This window comes from Hemitrygon akajei, chromosome 6, assembly GCF_048418815.1.
Source record: "Hemitrygon akajei chromosome 6, sHemAka1.3, whole genome shotgun sequence".
Classification (NCBI taxonomy): domain Eukaryota; kingdom Metazoa; phylum Chordata; class Chondrichthyes; order Myliobatiformes; family Dasyatidae; genus Hemitrygon; species Hemitrygon akajei.
This window is the reverse complement of record NC_133129.1, coordinates 99,710,836-99,734,612: the sequence shown is the minus strand read 5'-3', so window position 1 is coordinate 99,734,612 and position 23,777 is coordinate 99,710,836. Positions and strand designations below refer to the sequence as shown.

At 41.4% G+C, this 23,777-nt stretch overlaps 1 protein-coding gene across 1 annotated transcript in view; it reads right to left on the bottom strand.

The window, feature by feature from the left end:
- Positions 1–2,634: 2,634 nt before the first annotated feature.
- LOC140729348 (mucin-17-like) overlaps positions 2,635–23,777 on the bottom strand; it is a 52,856-nt gene continuing 31,713 nt past the window's right edge. The window contains exons 7-11 of the mRNA XM_073048998.1: positions 23,272–23,434; positions 22,525–22,701; positions 15,206–15,312; positions 12,095–12,162; positions 2,635–6,369 (exon numbers count right to left, since the gene is read on the bottom strand). Coding sequence (XP_072905099.1) covers positions 6,316–6,369; positions 12,095–12,162; positions 15,206–15,312; positions 22,525–22,701; positions 23,272–23,434 — 569 coding nt within the window. The 3' untranslated portion in view covers positions 2,635–6,315. The remainder of the gene's footprint in view (positions 6,370–12,094; positions 12,163–15,205; positions 15,313–22,524; positions 22,702–23,271; positions 23,435–23,777) is intronic.

Here is a 23,777-nt window from a genome sequence, read left to right as displayed (position 1 = left end):
GTGGTGATCTCTTCAAACTCACCGGGCAGAAGGCAAAGGCAAAACCACTGCTGTAACCTGCCATGTACACCATCTCCCAATATGTCAGAGCAGTGTGGAGGGAAACTGTCCGTCAACTGGAATTTCCAGATGCGACCTAAAGCAAGCATAATTCCTAGTGACTGACTGAACCTTCTTGACCAGGCTCCCATGCAGGCCCTTGTCAAGTGACTTACTGAAGTCCACATAGACAACATCCACTGCCTTGCCTTCATCCAGTTTCATGGTAATTTCCTTGAAAAAATTCTGTAAGATTGGTTAGACATGACCTACCACACATGAAATCATGCTTAAACAGTCCATGCCTGTCCAAATACTCATATATCTTGTCCCTTAGAATACCTTCCAATAGCTTTCCCACAATGGCTGTCAGACTCACCAGCCTATAATTTCCTGCTTTCTGGTTAGAGCCTTTTTAAACAACAGAAGAAAACTGTCTATCCTCCAATTCTCTGTTACCTCTGCTGTTGCTAAGGATGTTTTAAGTAACTTTGCTTGGGCCCGGCAATTTCTACACTTGCATCTCATAGGGTTGAGTTCTCCAGTCTGACCTGACTGGGCACTACCGTGTCATTTTCTCCAAAGAGTAACACCACTCCTCCTCCTTTAACCCCTACATCTCTGTCATCTCTAAAACAACCCCCAGAATACTGGGCTGCCATTCCTGCCCCTCCTATTGGCTTGTTGTTCAATCGTTAAGTCAGGTTCGACTCTTCGTGACCTCATGGCATCCTGCACACCAAGCCTTCTTGTTGGAAACTGCCTCTCTAAGATTACCCAAGATCATACGCATTGTCTGAGTAATATTATCTATCCTTCGTAGCCTCTGTCATCCTCTCAAAGTAAAACAGAATGTAAAACCTTCTGTTTTACTTAACATGAGAGACTTCTCCAAGGAATTCTGACTTCTCATAATGTGGCCAAAATATGTGCGCTTTTGTCTCATAATCAGGCTTCCTAGTGAGCAGTCTGGCTGTATTTCTTCAAGTATTGCCTTGTTGGATCTTCTTGCTGTCCAACGAATTCTTAACACTTTCGTCCAAGTTCAAAGGAGTTGATTTGTTTGTATTCAACCTTACTAACAGCCCAGCTGTCACAGTCATACATCGCAACTGGGAATACCATAGACTTGACCGTACGGATCTACATAGACAATGTTATGTCTCCGCTTTCCAGTATCTATATACTACTAAAACTCTCATGCTCTGTATGTTTGTGACCTCCAGTTATCGCAAACAGTGCATCTTCAAGATGGCGGTGCGACGCAGTTTGCAGCGGCCACTCCGGAGTTGATGTCTGTTATTTGTCAAGCGGGGTGCCGTGCACAATCCTAATCTGATGGAAAACGGACGTGGGAGCACGGAGGAACATCTGGAAATCTCCATGAAGGCCTTCTTCATTGCTACTGCTGTTGTGAGGTCTGGGTCTCTGCTGAGAAGAACAGGACCCCCAGTCCTCAGGGTCGCGTTGCCGGTGGCTGTCGGTGGGGGCGCTGTAGTGCGCTCGACAGAGGATGGTGCTCAAAGAGGCTGTGCTGGATGGGATGGTCGGAGGCTTGGAGGATCGACGGACTCGGAGTCTGCTGCGGTCAGGGCGCTTTCACTGTGTGCTGCATCTGCGAGGCTGAGCCATGGAAGTCTATAGCGGGGTATTCCCTTCTGCCTCCTGCGTGAGATGACAAGTCTATCAGGACCCTGAGGACTTGTGGAAATTGTGTGGTGGTTTCTTTCAAACTTATGGTCTTTTAACATCCTTGGACTATCTTTACTGTGTCCATGGTCTGCTTTTTTTAAAATCAATTATGGTATTGTCTGCACTGTTGTAAATGTATGTTAACTACAACTATATGTAACTATATGGTTTTGTGTAGGTCTTGTAGCTTTACTTTTTGGTTTGTTGGGTGGTAGAGTTGGTCTCCTGACTTGCTGTGTCTGGGTAGTCTTGTTTTGTCTGGTGGATTTGGAGCTCCTTTCCGGAGAACGTGCTAAGATGGTAGCGTGATATTAATATGCAGCAGTCTCTCCGGACTCTGGATTTGGGGATTGCCAAATGTTATGTGGATTTTCTGGTGTAGTCTGTTTTGTCGTGTGCTTTTGTGATATCATTCTGGAGGAACGTTGTCTCATTTTTTAACTGCATTGCATTTGTGGTTTCTAAATGACAATAAACTGAAACTGAACTGCATTACAGCAGCACTATTTTGGCTAAATTGAATTAAAATGTGCTAACTTACAGAAGGCAACCAAAGTTCAGGGTTATATATTCATATAAAACTGCTCATTCGCCAAAATCAACAGGCTCGCTTTCACCCAAGAGCCGATCCGCCATCATGGAAATCGGGACGCGACACCACGACGCATGCGCACGGCCAGCCTCAGCAGCGATACCAACTGGAACAAAAGGGCAGCGCAGCTCTATTTCGAGCGGTCACATATCACCATCAGCATGTGCCGAATTGGGACAGATCTAACTGCCACACATCAATAAGAGATCATTAAATCTTATTGTAATGACGTATTTCTCTTTCAATATTTTTATTCATTTCTGCATAAAGGAATACAGAGCACAAGAAGATATATATTATAAGTCCAAAAAATATACCAGATACATTTTATTAAAAATACAGTTACAATCACAAAACCCTGTAAACAAGAATCTCTTGACAAAACAAGAATCGGATGAGGCCAGGGCCGCATGACTTCAGGATCAAACAGTCAGGACAAAAAAGATGAGAGAAGAGGAGACAGGAGGAGAAGCATGCACGTCTCCAAAATGACAACAACAGGCACAGGAGGAGGAGAGAGGAAGAGACAAAGAAGCTGAGAAATGCACGTCTCCAAGATCAGAGACAAAGGACAAACAGCAGAAGAGATGGCACATGAAAGGACTGCACGTCTCCAGAATGACAACGAGAGGCACAAGGGTGGCAGATCAACCAGAAACATTGCCATCAGAAGGGTCGTTCATTAAACGAGGAGGAACTATATTTGCCTTGCTATGGGTCTTTCTTCTTTAATAAACTGGTTTTTCTTCTTCAATTTCCAAAGCAAAGCAATGCCAATAGCATTCAGGAAAATTTAATGTTTATTCCAGTCACATCAGACTGCACTACCTTTCTCTCAAAGGGTGCCCCAATGGTTCACCCTGTTGTCTAGTTTTATCTAAATTTACCATTGCTGCCCTCCCCAGAAGTAAACACCATTTAATTTTGTGGCTGCAGTTACCATCTACAGAAATCTTTGAACCGTGGAAGTCAAAATCCGTCACTGCTTTCAATTCCTTTCTATTTATTACCACGGAGTTAATAGGACCGGTCAACATAATCTTGGTTTTCTCAATGTTGAGCAACAAGCCAGCTTCTGCACTTTCTTCTTTCACTTTGATTAGAAGCTTCCTCAGATTTTCTTCACTTTCAGCCATTAGAGTAGTATCATCTGCATATCTGAGGTTGTTAATATTTTGTCCGGCAATTTTGATTTGAGTCCTCTAGACCAGCATTCCTCATGACGTGTTCAGCATATAGATTAAATCAGTGGGCTGACAGTATGCAGCCTTGTCGAACTCCTTTTCCAATCTCGAACCAGTTTGTTGGTTCCTGTTCGGCAATAGCTGTTGTTTCTTGATCTTCGTACAGGTTTCTCATAAGGCAGATCAGATGTCCAGGTATCCACATTTCTTTAAGGATTTGCCATAGTTTATTATGGTCTACACTGTCAAAGGCTTTAAAGTAGTCAATAAAATATAGATAAATACTTTTCTGGAATTCCCTCAATTTCTCCATTATCCAGCGTAAGTTAGCAATTTGCTCTCTGGTGCCTCTGTCTCTTCTAAAACCAGTACGTACATCTGGCAGTTCTTATTCCATATATTGCTGCAGTCTTGCTTGCATGATGTTTAGCATTACCTTGCTAGCATGTGAAATTACCATTCTCTTACATTTCCCTTCTTGGGAATTGGGGTATAAACTGATCTTTTCCAGTCTAAAGGCCATTGCTGGGTTTTCCAGGTATGCTGGCAAATTGTATGCTACACTTTTACAGCATCACCTTTAAAAGTTTTAAACAATTCAACTGGTATCATGTAACATCCTGCAGCCTTATTATTGTTAATGTTTCTATCGCCCGTTCGACTTCACTTTCCAGAATGTCCGGCTCTAGATCGATGAGGGAGTCATTGCAGGTGTCTTTTCTGTTGGGATCTTTCCTGTACAATTCTTCTGTGTATTCCTGCCATCTCTTTTTGAAGTTTTCTTCTTCTTTCCTTCCCTTCTTTGTCATTTCTGCATGAAATGTTGCTTTGATTTCTCTAATCTTCTTGAATAATCTCTTGTTTTTCCAGTTCTGTTAGCTTCTTCAGTTTCTTTGCACTGCTCCTTTAAGTAAGTTTCCGTATCTTTCTTTACTATCTTTGTGAACTTTGCATTCCGTTGGAGGTATTTGTTCCATCTCCATTGGCCTTCACTTCCCTTTGCTGCTCAGCCACTTGTAGACCCTCCACAGAAAGCCATTTTGCTTTCCTGCTCCTCTTTTTGTTTGCAATATTTTTGTTGCCACCTCTTGTATAATGCTCCTTACTTCTATCCATAGTTCTTCCAGCTTTCTCTCTACCAGGTTGAATCCATGGAATCTGTTCTTCACCTCCACGGCATATTTTTGAGGGATGCTATCGACATCAAACTTTGCTGGTACATTGGCTTTCCTGATCCTTGTCAGTTTCATTCTGAATATTACAACCAACAGCTCATAGTATGAGCCACAGTCTGCTCCTGGTCCTGTTTTAGCTGATTGTACAGAGCTCTTCCATCTCTGATTACAAAGTGTATAATCAATCTGGTTTCGGTGTTGACCGTCGGGTGATGTCCACGTATAGAGCTGCCTCTTAGGCTGTTGGAAGAGGGTATTTGCTATAACCAGAGAGTTAACTTGGCAAAATTCTTTCAGTCGATGCCCTGCTTCATTCCATACTCCAAGGCCAAAGTTGCTTGTTTCTCCCGGTGCTCCGTGATTTCATTCGGGTCTCCAATGATAAATGTTACATCCTCTCTTGGTGTCATATCCAGGAGGAGCTGCAATTCTTCATGAAACTGGACAATTTCATCCTCTTTGGCATCTGTGGTTGCAGCATAAACTTAGATCACCGTGATGTTGAAAGGCTTGCCCTGAAGTCATATTGCGATCATTTTATCATTTTTGGGTTGTATCCAGTCACTGATTTTGGTACCCTTTTTTTGACAATTAAAGCCACTCCATTCTTTCTGCATGTTTCCTGCCCACAGCAGAAGATCTGGCAACTGTCTGATGTAAAATGACCCATTTCAGTCCACTTCAGTTTGCTAATTCCCAATAGGTCAATGTTTAGTCTCGCCAGCTCATTTTTGACCACATCTTGTTTACCTTGATACATGGATCTTACATTCCGGGTTCCAATGGTGTATCGATCTTTGCAACATCAGACCTTATTTTCATTTCCAGGCATATCAGCGGTTGAGTGTCCTCTCGGCTTTAGGTCATTAGCCTTTCTCACAATTGTAGTTGTCAGGGACACTGGAGATCTCCCTGCCTTCCCACATCATTGAAGATTTAGCACTCCTCTATTCTTCCTGGCATCTCTACTGTCCTAGCTGAGCAGATATAAAGAAGGGATTAGAAAAAAAAATCGAGCTTTTCTCTCCTTTTGCTTTATCCAAAAGAAGCCTCTCTTCACTGAAGCCTCGAAGAACTAAAGCTTCAAGATCACCCTCAAGTAACTTCTTGTGACACTCACTGGTATATTGTTTCCAGGATTATTCCCTTCTTGAATAACAAAACAACATTAGCAACACAGTGTCAAGCATTTGTCTCATAATAGGTGAGATGTATGTTGGCCTTTTAAAGGCTATTTAGTATTCAGTGTTTTAATGAAACTTGGAAGTTGGAAACAATGGCATTTTGATCCATTCCTTTTTAATTATACAGTATTATGCGATCAATTGAACTCAGTCATCATTGAATTCCCGGTACAGAAACATGCTTAATAGAGGATGTTGAGAAATTTCTTGACATCCTTAAGAAAATGTCTTTTGATTTTGCATGGCTCAGAGAATTAATACTTCTGGACCTATTGCCACTTTAATTAACTCTGGTTAGATTTTGTTTAATAATTTTGTGGTAACATGTTATGTTTTATTTAAATCATGAAGAGGTACACATATTATATTTGTAGAGTGCAAAGAATTACTTTCAAGCAAAATAAAGACTGTGTACATGATCAAAATTCCAGCAGTTTCATCTGGACATTTTACACGTCATCGTAGAAATTATCCATATTCATCTTTGGCCTCCGGATTTTTAGCTGAAAAGAAAAATTGATTTATTTATTTCTCTGCATCAAATATTTCATGTTTTCTGAAAATGATATCCATTACAATTTCTTGTGCTAACATTTTTAATTGGAATGAGATATGTTGTATTTTTTCTCTCTGCACTGGAGGCAGATCAAACATCAGCAAGAGGAAATTGTTAAAACTCATAGTTCAAAGCAAAATTTAATATCAGATAGACCATAGGATCATAAGACATAGAAGCAGAATTAGGCCATTCAGCCCATCGAGTCTGCTCCGCCATGCCATCATGGCTAATGCCGGATCCCACTCAACCCCTTACACCTGCCTTCTCACCATATCCTTCGATGCCATGACCGATCAGGAAATGATCAACTTTCACCTTAAATATACCCATGCACTTGGCCTCCACCACAGTCTGTGGCAGAGTATTCTACAGATTTATTACTCCTTGGCAAAAAATCCTCCTTACCTGTGTTCTAAAGGGTCGCCCCTCAATTTTGAGGCTGTGCCCTCTAGTTCTGAATACCCCCACCATAGAAAACATCCTCTCCACATTCACCTGATCTAGTCCTTTCAACATTCAGTAGGTTTCAATGAGATCTCCCTGCATTCTTCCTCGTGAACCTCCTCTAGACTCTCTAATGACAACACATCCTTTGTGAGATATGGGGTCCAAAACTGTAGAGAATACTCCAAGTGTGGCCTGACTCGTGTCTTACAAAGGCTCACCATTTTCCCCTTGCTTTTATATTCCATTCCCCTTGAAATAAATGGCAACTTTGCATTTGCCTTCTTTACCAGAGACTCAACCTGTAAATTAACCTTCTGTGAGTCTTGCACAAGGATTCCTCAGTCCCTCTGCAACTCTGAATTTTCTCTCCATTTAGATAATAGTCTGCACTATTGTTCCTTTTCCCAAAATGCATTATCATACATTTCCCAACACTGCATTCCATCTGCCACTTCTTGCCCATTCTTCCAATTTGTCTAAGTCCTGCTGCAATCGTATTGCTCCCTATCCCTTGACCTATCTTTGTATCATCCACAAAGCCATCAATTCCATTATCTAAATCACTGACAATCAATGTGAAAAGCAGTGGCCTCTTTACTCACTGCTGAGGAACACCATTCGTCACAGGTAGCCAACCAGAAAAGGCCCCTTTTATTCCCACTTGTTGCCTCCTGTCTATCAACCATTCCTCTATCCATGCCAGTATCCCTCCTGAAATGCCATAGGATTTTGTCTTACTAAGCACCCTCATGTGTGACACCTTATCAAATGCCTTCTGAAAATCCAAGTAAATGACATCCATTGCCTCTCCCTTTTCCACCCTGCTTGTTACTTCCTCGAAGAACAGATTTGTCAGGCAAGATTTCCCTTCACAGAAACCATGCTGACTTTGACATATTTTATTATTATTCTCCAAGTTCCTGAAACCTTATCCTTAAGAACAGTCTCCAACACTTTTCCATCCACTGAGGATGGCCTAGCTGGCCTAAAATTTCCAGGGCAAACACGAGGAAATCTGCAGATGCTGGAAATTCAAACAACACACACAAAATGCTGGTGGAACACAGCAGGCCAGGCAGCATCTATAAGAAGAAGCACTGTCGACGTTTCGGGCCAAGACCCTTCATTGTGTGTGTTGTTTGGCCTATAATTTCTGTTCTTTTGCCTTCCTCCCTTCTTAAAGAGTGGAGTAACATTTCATAAACTTCTGGTCCTCGGGACCATGCCAGAATCAAAAGCTTCTTGAACGATCTTGACCAATGCATCCATTATCTCCTCAGCAACCTTCTCCCAGGCCTCAGGATTGTCCTCCATCTGGTCCAGGTGACTTATCCAGCTTATGACCTCTGAGTATGCCTAGCACCTGTCCTTTTGTAATAGCAATGGTGCCACTCCTGCTCCCTGACACTCACAGAACTCTGCAACATTGCTAGTGTCTTCCACAGTCAAGACAGATGCAAAGTACCCATTAAGTTCATCTGCCATTTTTTTGTCCCTCATTACTACCTCACCAGCATCATTTTCCAGTGATCCAATATCAGCTCTCACCTTCCTTTACTCTTTATACGAGGGGTGATTGATAAGTTCGTGGCTTAAGGTAGAAGGAGTCAATTTTAGAAAACCTAGCACATTTATTTTTCAACATAGTCCCGTCCTACATTTACACACTTAGTCCAGTGGTTAATAACTCATCTCCTTCTACCTTAGGCCGCGAACTTATCAACAGCCCTGCTGTGGACACTTTCTGGAGGTCCAAGATCCGTATGCTCCACGATCGCTGGACTAAGTGTGTAAATGTAAGAGGAGACTATGTTGAAAAATAAGTGTGCTAGGTTTTCTAAAATAGACTCCTTCTACCTTAGGCTACAAACTTATCAATCACCCCTTATATAACTGAAAAAACATCTTTTCCCTTCTTATAGCTTTTTAATTGCTTTTTGTTGGACTTTAAAAGCTTCCCAATTATCCAACTTCCCACTCACTTTTGCTACCTTATATGCCCTTTCCCTGGCTTTTACTCAGACCTTAACTTCCTTTGTCGGCCACAGTTGTCTACTTCCGCCATTCAAGAACTTCTTGCTCTGTTGGACATATCTATCATACACTTTGTAAACTATTCACAGAAACTTCAGCCATCTCTGTTATGTCATCATCCTCGCCAGTATCCTCATCCAATCTCCATGGGCAGGCTCCACTCTCATACCTCTGCAATTCCCTTTTATCCATTGTGAGTTATGCTTCTGCTCTCAAATTACAGCATGAATTCAATCATGTTGTGATCACTGACTCCTAAGGGTTCCTTTACCTAAGATCCCTCATAAGATCTGGGTTATTATACAACACCCAATCTAAGATAGCCTTTCCCCAAGCAGGCTCAAGCATAAGTTGCTCTAAAAAGCCATTTCATAGGCATTCAACAACTTCCTCTCTTGTGATCTGACACCAAACTGATTTTTCCCAATCCCCTTGGATACTAAAGTCCCCCATTACAACTGTGTTATTATCCTTATTACATGCCTTTTCCAGCTCCCTTTGGAACACATCTTGGCTACCATTTGGAGGCCTATATATGATATCCATCATGTTTTTTACCCTTGGAGTTTCTTAGTTCCATCCACAAAGAATCAATATTCTCTGATCCTATGTTAGCTCTTTCTAAAGATGTAACTCCATCTTTTACTAACAGAGTCAGATCACTGCCTATGCCTTCCTTCCTGTCCTTCTGATTAAATACTTGTCACAACATACAACACTGAGATTCTTTTTATGCAGGCATACTTAGCAAATCTATAGATCAGTAAATGTAAACAAGATCAATGGACCATCCCCCTTTGTTCAAGAGCCTGATGGTAGTAACTGTTCCTGAAGCTGTTGGTGAGAGCCCTGACACTCTTGTACCTTCTTTCTGATGGCAGCCCCGAGAAAAGAGCACGGCCTGGGTGGTGAGGCTCTTTGATGATGGATACTGTTTACTCCAGCAATGTTTCCTGTAGAGGTGCTCAATGGTTGGGAGGGTTTTACCCATGATGTACTGGTCCAGATCTGCTAGCTTTAGTAGGTTTTCGGCTCAAAGTCATTTTCCGCTCAAAGCCGTTTTGCAGCCACACTTTCCACCACACATCTATAGAGGGTAGCCGAGGTATTGAGATAATTTGGAATGTTCGGCTTTTAAATGGAGCCTGAATGAAATCGGTATTTCTGAATGTTTCAGCCCAAATGACAAAGTGGTCAGATTTCCCTTTTCCAATGCAACGAGAGATAAATTAGCATAGTATGAAAAACTTCACTTAAACAAATATTTCCTGCTTACAACGTCACTTTCTATCAGAACCTTTGGGCATTTTTTTTGTATTGGCCCACAATGGACATATCCTAGTAGTCCTTATTCTGATCACTTGATCACAGGTACAATGACTTGATGGAGGCCGAATTTCCACTTTATCTTTATAGCACTGTCTCCTCTGGCATGCCATGGCCAATACTATGGAATATTCTAGAGTTCACACTTTGAAAAGTCTTCTGGCCATTTTCTAAAATTCAACAAAATACAAAATTATGTTTCTCCATAAATCATAATACGCAGTATGCACAAGCAAGGAGAATGATTTGGTGATGGGAATTAAACTATTGCCATAAGCAATTTGGCAGTTTAGATCTTTTTATTGACTATTTGGGGATTTTAAAGCTGTTATTGTTGTTGCTGAGGATGACTCTTACAGAATTATCTTCAGAATGGAATGCTGAGTGGATGATCCAACCTGGCTTCCTCGTGTGTTTGCCACCATCACAGATGCCAATTTTCATCCAATCAGTTAGCTCCATTTGACAGCAAGATTAGATGAGAGTCATAGATAGGCAAAGGTTATGGGATGAGTTTATTTCCTGATTGTAGACCTATCTGAACATGTAGCCAAACATTTCCTGTGTTATTTCAACTCTGGCATCTGTTCCACAATGTGAAATATTTCCCTGACTTGTCCTTGCCTCTAAAACCAGGACATATCCAATTGGTCATTCCAACCAAATCGACTTACTTTCATCAACACAATGATACCAAGTGCTGCTGGTAGAGCTATTCACCAGTTATGACTTGCACACTGAAGACAATTGGTGCTTTATTATGCTTGTTGAATTTTCATTACAACCTGGGTCAAAAGGAGGACTGGAGCTGAATTCTTCAGAAGGAACTTGTGCGTACTTTCACTACAATGGCTGAACAGTTCAGTAAAGCTCTGCTATTGTTCTCTGCACACATCGTTAATATGATTTTTTTAGACTCTCTATTAATCAACTTGCTCTCAGTCTGATTCACACTCCAGATCTGTTTCCTGATAAAAACTGATACTTGCTATTCCTGTCAGAGGAAAGCAGGGTCCATCATCAGGGACCCCCACCACCCAAGACATGCACTCTACTCACTGCTGGCATAGGGATAAAGGTATGAGAGCCTCTAGTCTCACACCAGGTTCAGGAACAGTTATTACCCCTCAACCACTAGGCTCTTAAACCAAAGCAGATAACTCAACTTCCCTTGCCCCATCACTGAAGTGTTCCCACAATCAATGAACTCACTTTTAAGGGCTCTTCATCTCATGTTCTCAATACTTATTGCCTATTTTGTTTATTAATATTGTTTCTTATTTTTGCATTTGCACAGTTTCTTGTCTTCTGCACTCTGGTTGAACAGTTTGTGGTCTTTCATTGATTCTGTTACAGTTACTATTCTATACATTTGTTGAGCATGCCCACAAGAAAATCAATCTCGGGGTTGTATATGGTGACATATATATACTTTGATAAGAAATTTACTTTGAAATTTGTACTTTGACAGTCATAAAGTTCTTGTCCTTGCTTTCAAGTCCTTTCATGACCAGACCATCTGCCACCTTTCCCATTTCCCAATCGCAACCTTAGCAAACTGCATTGCCTGTTGTACATTGCCAATTTAAACCTTTTTTTCAGTAACTATAGTCTTTGGCTTTGATACTTTTTACACCTTTCTACCTCTCTCCAATCCTGTGAGATTCTCCTTCAAATCCATCTTTCATCTTCCTATGGATTGCAATCAATTCTTTGTTGAATTATTGATTGGTCATTGGCCTGTTAAGCATACTGAGATGGTTCTTTACGGTAATGATACTATGTAAATTCAAGTTATTGTTCTCATGTGACGCTGTAATTGGTTCATTGTTGTACCATCAATACACAATATAAACACAAACCTCTCCAGTTGGTATCGATGTCAAATAACTCTCAGAACTAGTGCAGGATTCCTCTTCAACTATTGAACCTGAATATAAATGCAAACAATGATCATCAAATCAAATATATATTTTTACAGAAATCACAGGTCATTTACTAATTTACTGAGATACAGTGCGGAATAGGCACTTCGAGCTGTGTCGGCCAGCTATTCCCACAATTTAATCCTAGCCTAATCACAGGGCAATTTACAATGAACAAATAACCTACCAACCAGTATGACTTTGCAGTGTAGGAGGAAAAAGGAAACCCACGGTGTCACCTGGAGAACATACAAAGTCCTTACAGGCAGCAGCAGGAATTGAACCCGGATTGCAGGTACTATACAATGTTTCGCTAATGACTATGATACCCTGTGACAGGGTAACTCACATCACCTTTTTTCTCACAAAGTAAGAGACCTCACTTTCTGACAAAGGTTGGTGCCACCTTTTTTCTGATTTGATGAGCACAGAATTAATTGTGCTCTTGAAGAACTAATAGAATTTCTGTCGACTGACCTATTTAAACTACCTAAGGGTGTGGTGACTGTGATCCCAGATTGGTCAAGTTCAATTGAGGCAATTTTTCATTAGAGATTGGTTTGGTGTTCATCCTGAGAAAATTCATTTGGTTCTACTGCAGAGCTCCCAAACGTTTTGCTTCTGATGTGTGTCAGGGCACCTCATGTCCTTATAGACACCACACAGGCATTTTCTGATCAGTGTCCTTTGATGTTATGTGGGTTCTAATGAATTTAACATCTCTTTATTAGACAGTGAATGCTGAAAATAAAGTGTACGGATGAATTTCTGAGCCATTGTTTTGAAGCTGGAGATCTCACAGATGAAGAGCAGTGCATGATGCAAGATTCAATTTGCATTGATTTTCAAAACATCACAATTTCACTGGCCTTGGCCTGTGTGACTCTTAAGGACTGGATTTCTCACACAGACTTATAGAAAACATAATGATATGTATTACCCCTGAACTTACCACTGGGACTTCAGCTGAAAAGCTTCTTTTGATGGAGCTTTCAGATCAAGAATTATGATCAGCATTAAGGTCAAGATTTTTTTGGCTTATAATTAATTTTTGAACATTTTATAGTTTGCTATCATCAGTGCATTGACACTAATTTGCTGTCAGCTCCATCAGGCACTAGAACTCACTCTGCTCCATCATGGGTACTAGCCTCCCCAGCAACCAGGACATCTTCAAGGAGTGGTGTCTCAAAAAGGACACCCTTCACCCAGGGCACGCCCTATTCTCATTGCTACCATGAGGGAGGAGGTCCAGGGGCCTGAAGACACACACTCAGCAATTCAGGAACAGCTTCTTCCCCTCTGCCATCCGATTTCTGAATGGACATTGAACTCATGAACATTACTTCACTATGATGTTTCTTATATATAATATATATAATAATATAAAGTGTATGTACATTTTAGCTTTAATTTACAAATTTTACTCTCATGTTTTGTAATGTACTGCTGCTGCATAACAACAAATTTCACAACATATGCCGATGATATTCAACCTAATTCCGATTCTGACTCTGATTTGCCATTTCTCTGAATGGAGCAAACGCTGAGAAGATGTATGGTAGATAGTGCATTGTTGGGGGCAATGAACAAATTCAAGTTTTCCCACTACTGTTCTCTGTTAACTGTCCAGTCTGTACTACTTTCTGTTTTAATTGTATTTAAATTTCCTTTTAAATTATGTTCTACAACTGAAGATTTTAAATTTCAGATCTGGCTTTGGAGCCTGCTGGCACAACTTTCTGATATTCTCCACCAGGTCTTACTTAATACAGCCAGAACCAAAGTTAGTGATGACTCCCTTGGCTCTTAATGTTGCTGGCTAACAGATTACGTTGTCTGTTTTAGAAGACTTAGTTTTAGCCAGATGTTGAAGTTTGGGAGAGACTCCAGGGATACACTGAAACTACTTAAATTGAATTTCTATAGCTCCATGAGAACTTCTATGAAAATTAAACTTTCAGCATCAGCAGTTATTTCGATCTTCATTTACTGCCACATCTCTTCCAGAAAGAAAGCTCTGTTCATTCTGCAGTGAAATTTGTTTGCCTCTCTTGCTTTGTTCCTTCTTGGCTGTTTCTGATTCCTTTCTTGATTTTGATCTTTTTTCTCTCTCTCTGAAAGTGGACGACTTCCTATCCTGATGTGCTGAGCATCTTCTCGTCCTCTGCACCGTGCACTGTCCTTTTGGCCATGTGTTCATCCTCTAACTATCCCCATTCATGCATCAAGTAGATAACTTGCTACTTATTCCCAATGTCATTCCAATTTAATCCCGAACAGAGGTATTATTCCCTCTCCACCCTCCTTACAGTTCAATGAGATTTTTTCTCATTTTCCTAATTTGAGCATAAGACCCTCAACTTGATATTTTAACCCTGTTTCTCTTCCCACAGATGCAGCCTGATGTTCCGATATTCCAGCATTTTCAGTTTTATTTTTGATTTCAAGACTTTGCGTTTTTTATGATTCACCAGGATGTTGCCTGGGATGGAGTAACTCACTTATGAGGAATAACAGGATAGGCTGGGTCTGTCATTCATGGAGTGAAGAAAGCTAAGGAGAAAGCTAATAGAGTTGTACAACGTGAGGAACATCTTGCATAAGCTTTCCTCATGGCAGAGCTGTTGAGAACCAGGACACCTAGATTTAAGTTCAGTAGCTTTCACATTAAGAGAAGATATGAGGAAGATTTTTTTCACCCACAGTATGCTTGATATCGGAAGAGCACTGCTTGAGGAGGGTATTGGAGACAAAGGCTCATACAACATTTATGAAATATCTCAACAAGCACTAGAATTACCGAGGCATAGAATGGTAAAATGGATTTCTATAGATGGGCAGTTGAAAGTTGGCATGAACGTGGTGGGCCAAAGGATTTGTTTCTCTGATGTTTGACTTTCCTACCAATTTCAGAATCGGTAATGAGAAAACACAGAAAATTGACATAAACAACACAGAGTCTTCTATGCTGAACAGCCCATTTAAAATAGAGTTCTTGCTATTTTATTACTGTTTCATGCATATTTGTGCAAAGTCATGCATTACCATCAAGGTTTTCGGTGCTTTCTTCAATGACAATGTCGGTCCCAGGATTGCTCCATTCCCATTCATCATCGTCCCACTTGTCCATTATTTCTTTCTTTAGCTCATCCCTATAAAACACAGAAGTGCTCGAGTTAGGGAAGCAAATCAAGAAAGATTTGTGATTCTCTTTCTGTATGAAAGAGTTCCCGTACAGTACTTTTGGAACTTTTTTACAATTATAATGTAGGGCAAGTATCAGCCAATCCCCAGTTTGCAAGTTCCCATAGAAATCAAAATGATTATTGCTTTAGCAATTTTAATAGAGGAATAAATATTAGTCAGAGCACAGCAGAGAAAGCATCTGCTGTCCTTCAAAAGTCCACAGGAAATCGTTTACTATGATCTGAAAAACAAAACAGAACTTGGTGTAACAATTCACCTGAAAATGTTCCTTCCAAATGAACAATAGTCCATTGATATTGGAGTGTGAGCCTAGGCATTCATACTGCAGTTGTTGAAGTGGAGCAGGAACCCACAATCTTTTGACCAAGAGGCAAAAATACTATCAACTGACCCACACACAGCTGACCCTGGGGACATAGCTAAACACGTGACTGGCACATTAATCTTCCACTACAGGCACTGTCTTAACAATAACTGATATGGAAAATCAATTGTATGACCTTCAATAATATGCCATGTAGTTGTAATATATTATTGAACAGATTGACAAGAGGAGCAATGCATGGAAACAATGTTCTCCACATTATCCCCTAATCAGGACATAAATTGACACCTTTACATAGGCATTGTGGAAAATCCTGAAGATCCTTAATCAATAGCAAGTAAAGACTAAAACATAATTCCCAGTATTGGAAATCTTTGATCACAAGAAACAGAAGCATGAATAAGCCACTTGACCATTGTGCAAGGTCTGCCATCAATATGGCTGATCTTTTATCTCAGCCACACATCCCTGCCTAACCTGATTGAGTCTGATTTTTTTAAAAGTCCACAAATCTGTCAGTTCTTTTGGACGTCTTTAACCAGTCACGTTTAATCCAAACATCTGCTCCCTTGTCCTCCCCACCCACCGATCCTCATGTCACTGGAGATGCAACATCTGTCCATTCATCTCTCTTCCCTTCCTACAGTCCAATTTTGCCTTCCTTAATACCGACTCAGTCTGCAGGTTAACCTTTAGGGAATCCCGTATGAGGACTCCCGTCCCTTTGCACCACTGATTTTTGAGTTTAAGCCCCAAAGGAAATAGTGTATGCCTTCATTCCTTCTAACAAAGTGCATGACTGACCATACACTTCCTGACACTGTATTCCATTGTATGTTCTTTGCCCATTCTCCTAATCTGCCTAATTCCTTCCGATGACTCCCTCTTCTTTAACTCCATCCACCCCTCCACATAACTTTATGCATGCTTGGCCAAAAAGCCATCACTTCCATCATCCAGATTATCGATATACTGTATAACATGAAAAGAAGCTGTCCCAACACAGACCCCTGTGGAATACCACTAACCACCAGGAGCCAAACAGAAGAGGCCCCCTTTATTCCTACTCTTTTCCTCCTTCCTGTCAGTCAATCTTCTATCCATGCTAATATCTTTTCTGTAGTACTTATTTTGTTAAGCAGCCTCATGTGTGGTACTTTGACATTTGGGTTCATTGTTGTTTATCATCTATGGTAATTATTTAGATGATAATGTGGTAATAGGCACTTGGATGAGAAAGGTTATGAAAGGCTATGGTCCCCGTTGAGGTGGATGGGACTAGGTGGAATACCAGACCAAAACAGATGAGATGGGCCTAAGGGCCTGTTTCTGTTCTGTAGTGCTAAAGATGGCATTGCAAGGTGGGAGCCATTTGAAAAGAATGAGTCTCATCGGGAGTGAGTCATAATTTAAAGTAGTGAGTGAGAGAGGGACATTGCTGTCAGGTGGAACCTTTGAAAATAACAAATCTTGTTGGGACTGTATTTTATTTGAGCCAATAAGAAGAGAGATGTAAGCAGAGTGGCATTGTTGGAGTGGCCAACACTGGAGTGGACCAATGTTAGAGCCTTTGGCTCAACAGGCTTTGGCAAGAATAGGCTTGACCAAGCACAGGCAGAGGTTCTAAGTAAGGTTCCAGCACATTTTTTTCCTCTTTATTTATCTATTTATACGTAACTGTTGCACTCAGTATGGGTGCAAAGTTAATGGTATGGTCTTTGTGTGAGATGTGGAAACTTTGGGAGACATCCAGACTCCATGATAACCACATCTGCACAAAGTGCATCGAGCTGCAGCTCCTTAGAGACTGTGTTAATGAACTGGAACTGCAACTCAGTGAACTTCAGCTCACGTGGGAGAATGAGGAGGTGATAGATTGGAGCTACAGGGAGATAGTCATCCCTTGGTTGCAGGAGGCAAGTACCTCGGTGACTGTCAAGAGTGAGAAAGGGAAAAGCCAGCCAGCGTAGAGTGCCCATGTGGCTGTTCCAATCAATACAGGTATACTGCTTTGGATACTGTTGGGAAGGGATGACCTACCAGGGAGAATCTGAATCAAATAAGTCTCTGGCACTGAGTCTGGCTCGGTGGGTCAGAAGGGAAGGAGGGAGAAGATGAGTGCCATAGTGATAAGGGATTCCATAGTCAGAGGAGGAGACAGGAGATTACATAGACCTGAAAAAGAAACTCAGATGGTAATTAGCCTCCCAGGTGCCAGGCTCAGGGATGTCTTGGATCGCATCCACAACATTATAAATGGGGAGAGCGAGCACCCAGAGGATCATGGTATGTATTAGTATCAACAACATAGGTTGGAAAAGGGGTAGGGAATTAGTTAGAAAGCTGAAAAGCAGGACCTCCAGGGTAGTAATCTCTGAATTGCTGTCTGTGCCACGCACCAGTGAGGGTAAGAATGGGATGATTTGGCAGATGAATGTGTGGCTGAGGAACTGGTGCAAGGTCCAGGGTTCAGATTTCTGGATCATTAGGATCTCTTCTGGGGAAGGTATGACCTGCACAAAGAGGACAGGTTTCAACTAAACCCGAGGGGGTCCAATATCTTTGCGGACAGGTGTGACAGACCTTTTGGGGAAGGTTTAAAATAATTTGGCTGGGGTATGGGAACTAGCGTGATGGGGCTGAAGATGAGCAGTTTTATACAAATAGATGCAGTGTGAGACTGAGGAAAAATTGAGTTGAAGTGTAACCTTGGGGCAAAATTGAAAAGGGTGATGAATACCAGACTGAAGGTGTTATACTTAAATGCATATAGGAGATGCAATAAGGTGGATGATCTTTTAGCGCAGTTAGAGATTGGCATGTAAGTTGGTGTAGCTGAAGGAAGGTCATAGTTTGGAGCTGAACATGGAAGGAAACAGATTGTATCGAAAGAACAAGCAAGTAGGCAGAGGAGGTGTGGAGGCTCTGTTGGTAAAAAAAAAATTATTTCAAATCCTCAAAAAGAGGTGACATAGGATTGGAAGATGTAGAATCTTCATGGGTAGATTTAAGAAACTGCAAGGGTAAAGAGACCACGATGGGAGTTATATATAGGCCTCTGAATAGTAACCAGGTCATGGAAATGTACGAGACCATCAGCACTGGAGACTGCATACCCGGAGGCTGCCTTCGTCATCACCACTGACTTTAATAGAGCGTCGCTGACTAAAGACTCTCTGAAGTTTTGTCAACACATCCAGGTGAGCACACGGGGAGACAGCATACTTGACTGTTGCTACTCTCCCTTCCACAACGCATACATAGTGCTCCCTCGCCCCCATTTAGAAAATCGGATTACTCCTCCATCTTGTTGCTGCCAAGCTACAGGCAGAAGCTGAATCAAGAGGCAGCCATAGTTAAAACTGTCCACTGTTCGTCCGACCAATCGGAATCCATGCTACAGGACTGCTTTGATGATGTCAACTGGAATGTCTTTGTTGATAAGGATGTCTCCGAGTTCACGGATGGGGTCAAGAGATTCATCCGGAAGGGCATTGAGGATGTTGTGCCCCAGAAATCGGTCAGGGTCTATCCAAACCAGAAACCCTGGATCAACCGTGCCGTACGAGCAACACTTACCGCGCGACACAGAGCTTACGTGGTCGATAATAAGCAGGAGCTCAAAAAATGCAGCTACGATCTGCGCAGTCATCAGGGCAATGAAACGACAATACAGGGAGAAGATCCAGACACAACTCTCCACCAACAACACACGCAGCTCATGGCAAGTTCTGCACACCATCGCAGACTTCAAAGCTAAATGCGATGATGCTGCCAACATCGCCGCCTCTCTCCCAGACGAGCTAGATCCTTTTTATGTCGATTCAATGTCACCAATACTGAGCCCCTGAGGAGACTTACAGCTCTGGTCATCTCTGAGGCTGAGGGACACTAATGTTTCCAACCGGTAGACGGACGGCATCCCAGTGTGAGTGCTCAGGATGTGCACAGCACAGCTGGCTGGTGTGTTTACAGATGTTTTTAATCACTCCTTCTCCCAGTGTAGAGTACCCTCCTGCTTCAAAACATCCACCATTGTTCCGGTACCTAAAAAGTCCAAGGTAACATGTCTGGAAGACTGGTGTCCTGTCTCATTCACCTGAATAATAATCAAATGCTTTGAGAGGCTGGACAAGGACTGTATCTGCATCTTGCTGCCATCCACACTGGACCCCCTGCAATTCACCTACTGACAAAACCGATCGACAGATGACGCAATAGCCACAGCTCTACACAACGTCCTTACACTTCCAGAGAAGAAGGATGCTTATGTGAGAATGCTGCTCTTGGACTACAGTTCAGCATTCGACACCATAATTCCCTCCAGGCTTGACAAGAAGCTCAGAGACCTCGGCCTTCTCCCTACTTTGTGTAGCTAGATCCTGGACTTGTCAGATCACCGGCAGGTGGGAAGAGTGGGCTCCCTCACCTCTGCCCCTCTGACCCTCAACACAGGTGCCCCTCAGTGCTGTGTACTAAGCCCCCTCCTTTACTCTCTGTAAACCCATGACTGTGTCACCACCCACAGCTCCAATCTGCTAATCAGATTTGCTGATGATTCTACACTGATTGGCCTTATCACTGAATACCTATAATTAAATAACTACATGAAAAGATTGTCTCTCTGTCATAAGGGAAAGTATAGAAATCACAGGGGCTTTATCCGATTTGCTGTATGGTGTTCCGAACGGGTCAGTGCAGGGACCGCTTCTTTTCATGTTATATATCAATGATTTGGATAGCTTTGTGTCCAAGTTTTTTCAGATGACATGAAGGTAGGTAGAGGAGCAGGTCGTTCTGGGGACACAGTGAGTCTTTAGAAGGACAGACAGATGAGGGGTAAGGGCAAAGATACAGATGGAATATAGTTCAGGGAAGTGTGAGGTCTTGTACTTTGGTAGAAGGAACAATGGAGCAGACTATTCTCTAAGTGGGCTGAAAATTGAAAATCAGAGCTGCAAAGGGGCTTGGGAGTCCTTGTGCAGGATTCCCTGAAGTTTAACTTGCAGGTTGAGTCAGTGGTGAGGAAGGCAACTGCAATGTTAACATTCATTTTGAAAGGACAAGGATATAAAAGTCATGTCAAGGCTTGATAAGACATCAGTCAGACCAAACCTGTGTATTGTGAGCAGTTTTGGGCCCCTTATCTCAGAAAATATGTTCTGACATTGGAGAGAATCCAGCGGAGGTTCACATGAATCATTCCATGAATGAAAGGGTTAATATTCTTTGGGCCTGTATTAAGCTGAGTACTGTAAGATAAGGGGGGATCTCACTAAAACATCAAATATTGAAAGGCATCAAATATTGAAGATTTTTCCTATTGTCGGTGAGTCTTGGACTAGAGGACACAGCCTCAACATAGAGGGTCTTCCATTTGGAATAGAGATTGGAAGGAATTTCTTTAGCCAGGGGGTAGAATTCATTGCCACAGAAGCCAAAGATGGCTGTTGATTATTCAACAGGTTCTGGGCATTAAAGGTTAAGTGGAGAAGGCAGGAGACTGGGATTGAGAGAGAAAATAACGCATGATGAAATGGCGGAGCAGACTTGATGGGCCAAATGGTCTAATTCTGCTGCTATGTCTACGGTCAAGTGACTCTCTAACTGAATTCCTGTACTCAGTGCCCTGACTGATGAAGGCCAATATGCTAAATGCCCTTTTCACCACCCTGTCCACCTGTCATGTTGCTTTTAATGAAATAAGTACTTGTACTCCGAGGATCCCTTGTTCCATTATAGCCCTAGTGTCCTATTTATTTATGGTATACAGCAAGTCCAACAATCGTTTGACTTTCCAAACTGCATAATATAACCTCATAATTATCTGCATTGAAATCCACTTGTCACTCCTCAGCTCACTCGCCTAAATGATCAAGATCAGCCAGCAATCTCCTCACCATCAACTGCACATCCGAATGTTGTCATCCAAAAACTAATCAAGCCTTATGCATCCACATTCAAATTGTTGATATAAATAACAAACAACCAGGGTTCCAATGACAGCAATGTGAGTCATCAGCCTTCATTCTGAGAAACAACCCTCTAATTCCGATCTTATCACCCATTTCTTTTCTTTTCTGCACCAAGATCCAAGTTCACTGTGTGGTAAAATAACTCAATTTGAATGAATAGTAACTCCAGTGGAAGCTGATTCATTGATTGACCATTGGCTCACACAAAATGCTGCTTTACAGATTAGCTTTGAATTTACCACTACCTTGTACTAGACAAGGCTCTGTACTTTGTTCAACAGGACCGCTCAAGGTTACTCAACATATCACAGTCCACGTTACCTAGTCATAACCCACTAAAGCTTAAAAAACTGACGAGAAGATAAGATAATTATTCCCACATCCCCTCAATATTTCTGGTTTTGCCAATCTATTTGCATTTTTGGAACTACAATTTCCTTTCTATTCAGAAATTATGCAAAATGCAGACAAGCCCCTTGACCATGTTCTGACATTCAAAAGGATCCTGGTTGAACTTTGAACTTCAAGTCTAGCCTAACTTTCTTCAGAATTCAGCCTGACACTCTTTTCCATTTAATTTCTTGTATATTAAAGCCTTTTTCAAGATCCAATGGATCTATTTTGACAAGATTGAAAAGATACTGGAGCCAGAAGTTCAGTCATTTGGTTAGTCAGAGAAACAATTTACAGTACAGATAGAGAGCAGAAGGTTATGGTGCTTCAAGTGCTCACTTAGTAACTTTTCAAGAGTTTTCAGTTTTTGGAAATTTTATTTCAGGAGATATATATATCAGGATCTCCAGAATAAAAACATAATAATTACATTAAAATACAAATAAGGACATATTTTACTATACCCTTTGCTTTCAAATTGCTTTATGGTCCTGCGAAACTTCATGTTGTAGATGGTAATAGCCAGAAGGCCAAGGACAAGTACAATTAGTGTCACTGATAAACCAGCGATCAGTCCATTCTTGTGAATCGCATAATCACAGTGAACACCAAAGTACCAGTAGTCTCGACTCACATCGCAACTGGAAGAAAGTGAAGGAAAAGATCATTATTATAGACTGAAATTTCTTGCTTTTGGTTTTGTACTTTGAGGTCCTCAGGGCTGAAAATCCATCCCACATTGCCACAATTGCACAGCTATTAGAACTGATGCACCTGTTCTGTCTGAGCAGTGACAGTGTTTTGGGCATATTTCAAGTGTTAGAATTCATTTTTAATGAAATCCTAACCATCAAGAAATTTCACTGGGTACTTGAGGTCACATTCTTCCTAACAAAGGCCCACAGAAAAGTTCTATTACATTACAAAGTATCATCTAAAAATAGTGAAATAGAAATTTGTTTAGGTATCAATATGAATAATGTTCAACAGCTCATAAAATCTAGAGACTCAAGATATTGCAGATCCTTGAACATTGAACCCAGACTGCATTGGCAAATCCACTCCATCTAAGAAAGGAAATGATGTTGGCTCTTCATGCAGTTATTTATGCTTTATGATTTAATGGCTGTGGAACCTTACTGTGCAGAAGAATACTATTAAAGTTGTAAAGATATGAAAATATTCAGAGAACAATGATCTTAAACTCTTACTAGCACAAGGGTCCATTGTTTGTCATTCCGCACATTCCATTTCCACACTTCATTGAGTCATTCCTTGCTGAATCACATATTGAAACACATACAGCCTTCTTCTCAGTGAAAACCAGTTTATAATATTTGCTGGCTTTACCAGGAACTAATGCAGTGCAATTATCTGTCAATAGTAAAGAAATAGAAGTTATTATTGATGAATTACTGATGTGGTGGTGGGTCAGCATACACCTCCATCCACCACCAGGAAGGCATCAAAGCTCTCCATTGTTTTCTGGACACCAGACCTAACCAATTCCACTCCACCACCACACTCCTCCACCCAGCAGAACTTGTCCTCACTCTGAATGATTTCTCCTTTGGCTCCTCTCACTTCCTTCAAACTAAAGGGGTAGCCTTGGGCTCTCGCATGGGTCCCAGCTATGCCTGCATGTTCATCGGCTGTGTGGAACAGTCTACGTTCCAAGCCTACATGAACAACTGTCCAGCACTTTTCCTACACTACA